The sequence below is a fragment of the Malurus melanocephalus genome, unplaced genomic scaffold, assembly GCF_030028575.1.
Source record: "Malurus melanocephalus ecotype Western Australia unplaced genomic scaffold, MMel_1.1 scaffold_99, whole genome shotgun sequence".
Taxonomy (NCBI): Eukaryota; Metazoa; Chordata; class Aves; order Passeriformes; family Maluridae; genus Malurus; species Malurus melanocephalus.
The window spans coordinates 1,717,958-1,725,435 of NW_026623331.1; the positions used below are offsets into that span (position 1 = coordinate 1,717,958).

Here is a 7,478-nt window from a genome sequence, read left to right on the forward strand (position 1 = left end):
TGTCCCAAATTACACCAAACASTGGAGAGGACAGCTTCTGCCAGGACTGGCAAGATTGCAGGGGCACTGACTGAAGGCGTGTGTAACATTTACAACCTGGCAAAACCAATCTTGCTAGTAACTAAAAACAGCTGATGTCTTTGGCTAATCTATCATAGCAATGGTGATCTATGCAGAGGGTTTATTCAGCAGATTCCCTCAAAAAGGAGCATTCATTTTATATTTCATTTCTTGGCTTAGCTTTGACAACCATCTAAAATGTAAAACCAACAAGTAATTTGATAGTATCAAAGTGAAAAAATTATGAAAACTGGAATAGGAAAAATTAGGGGGGAAAAGATAAATCTGTTCATTAGACATCATTGCATTCCCATTCAGTGGGTGGTTCTAGCCTGCCAAGATTTATCTCCAAAGAGTTAATTCAACCAGAAAATACATATTAAGGATATTTTTGCAGAAGTGCTGTACAACTGTACACAGACTTATATTATTTTTCACCTGTAATGTGAAAAAGGTTTAGGACACTCTTAGAGTTKCTATTTCTGTAAATCAATGAGTAGAAGACACCCGGCTTTTCAGTTATTACAGAAAAGTTACTACAAGCATTAGGAACATTGCCAGCTACAAAACAGATGGGAAGCATCTTCATGATTGATAACCCAGCATGGAACACTTGGGGGGGATTTGCAACAGACACAAGTGAGGCCGGGCTGTTTCTCACCTGCTCCGCAGGGAATGGTGGTGACTGGTGGAGGGTTTCTCTGGCCTCATAAAGCTTTCTCCCCTTTGCAATGTTGAAGGTCCCAGTGAGAAGATGGGAAGGGTGGAGTATGGCTTCGATGGCAGCCGCATCTGTTGGGATAAGCACAAGGAATGTGCAGCATCGTTACGAAGATTTTTCAATTTTACAGCTTTTTAGAAAGGCTCTAAACCCAAGTTTCCTTACTTACCTTTTTGCAACACTGCGAGCACACGGGCCTGTGTAAGAAAGCAAGAGCATGAATTAATCCATTGGGAAAAATTAAGTTGAAATGAAGAATAAGGGATTTCAGGAGTTAGAACCCTCCCCCATCCTCCCCTTTAACAAACACTTTCGTCTTTAAAGCTTTCTCAACATAGTGACTTCAATTGGAATATGAAGCCAAAAGCCAGGAGAAATGCTGAACAAAAACTACACCTAAATTAAAAAATAGGGGGGAGAAAAAGGAAAAAAACAACCCTGATTTTCCTCTAAAGAAACATCCTCTGGTAAGTGAGACCGCAAYTCAGTGATGACATAGATCTTCTGACTTATTGTCTCACAGTTAACTTAAAATTTATAATTTTGCCTGCAAATATTCCTTCTTGCTTTTCCCCTGCCCCAACACTCAAAAAATAGTCCAAAAGGTGAATTGCCTTGAAATGCTTTCCCCAACAACAGAGGTTGTGGAACTGTTTACAGAGGAGTCTAAGTAAATTCTATCTTGCTTTCCCATAAGCATAAAAGAACAAATGAGTGTTTCTCTCACTTTTAGTCAAATGTTTCAGTCCAAGGAAGCAATTCTGTCACTTAAGCAGGAAATGTTTTTGTAGAGTTTTTCTTTAACATAGACTGTTACAGAAATAAACCCAACTAACAGTATGCAGCAAAAATCTTGGAGGGTTTCTCAAGTATAAATCAATAATTTTCCCTCTGAAATGGTACTCATTTATTAACACACATTATACATTTACCTCTTGCAGAACTGGCAAGTGTAAGACCAGGTAAAGAAAGAAAATCTTCTTGTTCGACAGCAAAARCAGAGCTAGAGGAAGAAGAACAGAGGAATCCACAATGTTAGGTGAAGTCCTGCACAGGGATGATTTCATTGACCAGTTACTGTTGGCAAGGTCASAGTGGCAGTGCTACATCCAGTTCTGGGGTCTGTACTTCTAAGATGATGTTAAGAAGAAGGTCCAGAATTGTATCTTCATGTATTTAGAACTAGGCCTTTAATTGTTTTGCCTAAATTAAATACTTGCCTGTTAACTAGATCAATTTGGTTAGAAATAAAAGCAAACAATTTTAATAGCGGGGTAAATTAATTAAAGCATCAACCTACTTTGAGATTTGATAAAAGATCATTACTAAGCTTTATATATCATGACAACAGTCAACAGCTGAATGTAATGAATAACATTTTAAGACTCCTGTTCCTCTGCCTAAAATGTATTARATCTTTAAAATAAATCTGCATTCTACACACGGGTAGGCCTAATGGCAAAACACACAATGAAGTCAAAATAGACTTGCTGGAGGTGTTCAAGAAGCACAAGTCAAAAGTGGGAGAAAAGGATGCTGCTTGTACTGGGAAGTACCAATCTCCAATCTGCAGTTTACAGAAAAAGAGGCATTAATTAGTTAATGGATCTATAATATTAAACCTCCTTCTGGGGCCACATCTTGTATGAATTCTTTGAAGGCTTTAATTCCCTCTGTGCTTAATAGTAAGGATCATATGAAGAACTTGTAACTACTGTTATCTGTAATTCTATTTCCTGGAACAGAAGAGGTAACCAAACCTGCAGAAGGCATGTGGCAGAAACCCCCTCAGTCAATGATGTTTAAACCAGACACATACAGACACACTCTGATAACTGCAAATACTACTGCATTTTTATAAACAATCTGATTAAACAAGATGTTTCYATTAAAAGTTTTGATGYTTCTGGGCATAATTCAAGGAAGCTRAYCCATGTGTTACACATTTAGGGGGATGTTTGGTGGACAACTCTTTTTTCTCTCCAATGCAGGGTAAATTACAAATGTGTAAATGGGAGGCTTGTGCACCTGGGCTCCCTCAATACCCTCCAGAGCCCCTACAGCCTCAGCCCTACCTTTCCTTTCTTGAGAGCAGTGTAGACATCTTTGTATTGCTGGTACTTCTCCAGCTCCGCCTTCACAAGCACCTGACGGATGTGCATGACCTCCTCCACGGTCAGAGCCAGACATTCCACWGGGTAACAGAACTCCTCCTGGAAGCCAAAACACCCGTATTATTTCACAGACATACAGCTTCTTCCAGAGTTCAACCTAGACAACCAGCCACCTGGTTAGTAACTCCAGAAACAGGGGTTTGCTCCCATCAAACTGGAATAGCACTGGCTCATTCATGGGCATCACATGAGTGCTAAACCATTGGAAGCTGCGTGTGACCTAAATAGTCTTATTTCAGCCTTCATAACTAGGACAGTTATCTTCATCATACCTCCTCAAGCCACTTGACCCTTCTCTCTATTTACCTTTTATTATAAACGTTTGTTTCAAGCCAATCAATATTCAGATTTATCATTTGAAAGGGAAAATGTAGTATGGTAGACAGCATTATTTTATGTATACGGTTTGAGGCATACATCAAATAATTTCTCTGAGACTTTGTGATGCCCAGAGTGGCCAAGGAAAGTTGTTAGTAGCCCAYTCTAGCAGAATTTTTTATTCAATGGTACCACATCTTGGTGCTCACATGATCAGAATCCCACCAAGACAACGAAAAGTTACATCAGTTCAGGCAGAAAAATTCTCTATTCTGCCCCAGAAAGTAACAGCAGCAATTTAAGCTTTACAAAATAATGTTCCAGTATCAMGGAGGTGAACTGGTTACCCAGTGTTGCATTATAAATGGTAAAAGCTCAAATAGAGAATTAACAGCACAACTTTCCACTTAGAAAATTTTTCATCTGCTCTGTGTTGAGGCATTTAGGAGAATATTGAGGGCAGAACTCCTGAATTTGGTACCAGGGAATAAAAAGCACCAACCCAATTTGTAATCCAGCCCAGTAGTTGATTATACACTTCCAAAAGAAAGACAGAAACCTCTGTGGGAACTCCCATTGCTTAATGCTTAGTGAACCTTTTCAGTCAGCCCAGAGGGGCTACTGTGCAGTAATGACAATGACAGGCAATGCTCTCTGAATGAACGAAGGAAATTTCTCCTGCACACACAAAGACGTGGCTGACAGTTTGGAGATCTCGTTTACAAATTGAAGTGATGAATCGGATTAGTACGGAAATGCTCCATTTCCATGTACTCAGAGGTCTGTTCTGTCTTTCCATCAGATTAAAAAGAAAATCTTTCTACGTTGCAGACCTGGCAAACATTAGCATTTAGGAACCACCACATTTTTAAAAACCGTTGTCTTACCTATCTAGAAAGGGAACACAAAGAAACTTCACTCTGTTTAGGGTACCCCACAAAAGACTAGAATTGAGTTAACTTTGTTAGATTTGCCAGCTAAACCTCTGGGGTATGGAACACTAGTTTTCTGGGAAAAAACAAACTACATCAAAAGCAGCTGCAATTTGCTCTGAGGTGTAAAACTGCTCGGCCAAAACAAAGTATCTTCTGTTCCTTATAAGCAACTTTACAGCTAACCAGCAGCTCTCAGCATTTCCTTGTGGGYTCTTCCCATAGCAACTGCCTTGCTATGGGGAAGGCACGGCTGCGGGCTGGGGCGGCGTGGCAGAGGAAGTGGGTGGGAAAGTGGGATCACACAATGCCAGCAAAACCCCTCGAGTCTGCATCGTGGGAGACTGAGGGAAACTACCCGAGGTGAATGGGGCTGACTGAATGCTTGCAATCAACCAGAGCTTTAAGTCCTTTAGAAAGACATTTCTTACTTGAAGCTCTTCCTTCCCCCTCATGAACGCCCATTCCTTTAATTTACAGGACGATGACGTCGGGGAATATTGCTCCATTGAAGAAATTCTGCGGATCTGCTATAGGTGTAGAGCACGTACTAGGGGAATAGTGTGGGCCTGTTGTCGCACCAATCAAAAATGAATATCATTAAAATAGAAATAGCCAGCAGGCAACRGGGGAAACACAGAAGATGTTCAYATGTTTAAATGCTAATGTTTTAATTCCAGCGGTTACACAAGGACAACAAAATGTTAATGCAACATTAAATGAAAGATAAATAATCTGATTTCAGGAAACAACTTGGGTTTTTTTTTTCCCCTTTTCAGAATATAAATAAGTACACAGGAAAATCTTTCGTTTCTACACTACCTCTAAAGCATTCAGATTAATTAAATTATGCTAAGCATTGGCTMAACTTCATTGAATAATGATGCTGTGGAGCTATTGCTCAAACTTCCAACAATAGCCTGTACCCAAATTCAGCAGCTCCAAGTGAGAGTACTCTCTGCAATACTCACGTATGACAGAACATGATAAAGACAAAATGTGGTTTGAATGGTCTTGATTTTTCAGATTTATACTCAATACTMATTTTATTATTAAAGACAAGCCAGTATGCTGATTTTTAAAGGGGAAAAAAAAGTATTTAAAAATACTATTTTGAAACTTGAAGYCTCCATGATCCTCTTGAGAACTGGCTTAACACTGACTATGCAATCATCTTATAAACACTACAGCTTAAGTTGTGTATGCATGATTTTTTTTACTCAGGAAAAGCAGGTAGTAAGAATTGCATATCCAAAATGTGCTTTGTAGGTCATTCTCAGTGTACACACATCTAACAGGTCCTTATGACTAACACYTATGACTTTGACTCTAATGTATTCCTTCTTCTCATTAAAGGATGTCACTAGACATTCAAATGAGTTGCATTAGTAAATTGCAAAATGAACAAGCGCCGGACTGGCCTCTAAATTCTGCAACTCGCAATTAGTCAGGCAGTCTAAACTCTTGTTCCTTTTGCAGACCTRAAGTTTCTAAAAGGTCAGCTGAATATTCAGCTATAAACTCTCCTACAAAAGTTTTCACCCTTCCACTTAGTGGTTGGGACAAGAAAAAGATGGAAAAATTAAATTATTTATGCTCAGTTACACATGGGGGCAGATTAATTAGTTTTTCTTTTCAGTGAATTTGCCTTCCCTAATACAAGGATATGAGCTATTCTGCAAGTTCTGATACATAAGTGTGCTGAGGACCAAAACAATATTTATGTTTTCAAGTAAAGCAGATTGCAAATGCCCTTCCATTCTACATAGTGTACCTCGGGAGAAACATAAAACCTTATTCTTTTCAACATAGTCCAAGGATCACAATAGTTTTGCTGGACTTGTGCTGCAGGATCTTCATGTGCTGTAATATTTAACGTCTGTCCCATTGACAATCTGGTGATGTTGCATTTTTAGTTTGCTGTCCTTTCAGTACTGATTTCTTTTCCCCGTGAGGTGATTGAAGACACACAAATATCCTACACACATTGAAATCAAAGTCAATCAGGTGCAAAGTCCCAGCCTAAGCTGTAATTCTTGCCACAGCTGAGGAAGTGCTCCCCTAGSAGGGAACATGCTGGTGAAGGTGATTTCCAAAGCCAGCAAAAAGAGGCAAACCTTTGCGGGTTTCCACCTGCTGGCAAAAGCTCTCTCACAGAGATAGTACATAGCCCCTGCCACCCCACACATGGCTGCTTCAACGGGATGAGAGCTGAGCAGAGAAGCTGTTTGCATGGTTGAAAAAAGTGGTCTGAAAGTCATCCTTGGAAATAAACTGGTTATCCTAGGAACCTGAACAATAGATAGGAAGCAGAGAAGCRAATGCTGTGTATAAATGAAACCATTAGTTTTGGTCCTCTGGGTCATGGAATAATAATAAAAAAAAAAGATAATAATAATACTACTAATAATAATAATGATTAAAAAAGCAAACAGACTGCAAAGGCATCCACATGTAAATCTCAGGACACCGACTTGATCTCACTGATTAAGCACCAAATCAGCTCCAAATCAGTACAGCACCCACCAGGGCTGACCCCCCCCAAAAATCACAGAGCCACCCTGCCTTTCCATGTAGCACTGGCAGGGTGACATGTCAAAAGGACTATGTTCGGCACTTTTTCAAGTCTGTTTCCCCTCCCTACCTACTGGGGCCTAACTCCCTCTGTCTGGTTTGATGCCAGTTCASGAAACCATCGTTAGTATGCAAGACGAGCGGTTTCCTGCTAATCCTGCTAAGAGACTGTAGCAAACCCCTGCCTGGTTTCGCTGGCATTGATGGCTATTTGCTGACAAGGCCTCTTTCACCTTGGAGAGAAACCAGGGTCACGAGAGCTGVTGATAAGAAATGAAACTCCATCAGTCCTGGAGGAAGGGATGAAGAAGTGTCATGTCAAATAAAAAAATAAATAATACTCTACACTTACTGAGAAGCATTCACTGTGGGAATGGCAATTTTACATATGCAACATCTGGTGSAGCCACTGGGAGAGGYTGGCTTCCCTCCAGGAAGGAGAGARCTGCAGAAAGACAAAGTGTGGAACTGGGCCAGTGCCAGCATATCAGAACTCATCTCCCAAAATKAAAAACAAGAGTGTTGAGGGAGTTGTCAGTCACACCCTAGAGGGCACTATTGCCAAGTTAAAGAATTAGCTCTCAAGGCACCAAATAAAATAGGCTCTTATTAATGGAGCATCATTTCACTACTGGTCTCCTTTTTCACTTCAAAGTCAAAACCAAGCTAGGTGACAGTTCTCTAGAGGTTTAAAAAAAA

At 40.1% G+C, this 7,478-nt stretch overlaps 1 protein-coding gene across 2 annotated transcripts in view; it reads right to left on the minus strand.

Annotated features, from left to right (window-relative positions):
- Nucleotides 1-7,478, minus strand: part of SPIRE1 (spire type actin nucleation factor 1) — a 127,434-nt gene that overhangs the window by 5,458 nt on the left and 114,498 nt on the right. The window contains exons 12-15 of one of the 2 annotated variants that reach the window (XM_057368954.1): nucleotides 2,857-2,994; nucleotides 1,714-1,784; nucleotides 951-978; nucleotides 722-852 (exon numbers count right to left, since the gene is read on the minus strand). In XM_057368954.1, the coding sequence (XP_057224937.1) occupies nucleotides 722-852; nucleotides 951-978; nucleotides 1,714-1,784; nucleotides 2,857-2,994 (368 nt within the window). The other variant, XM_057368955.1, reaches the window with a different exon arrangement.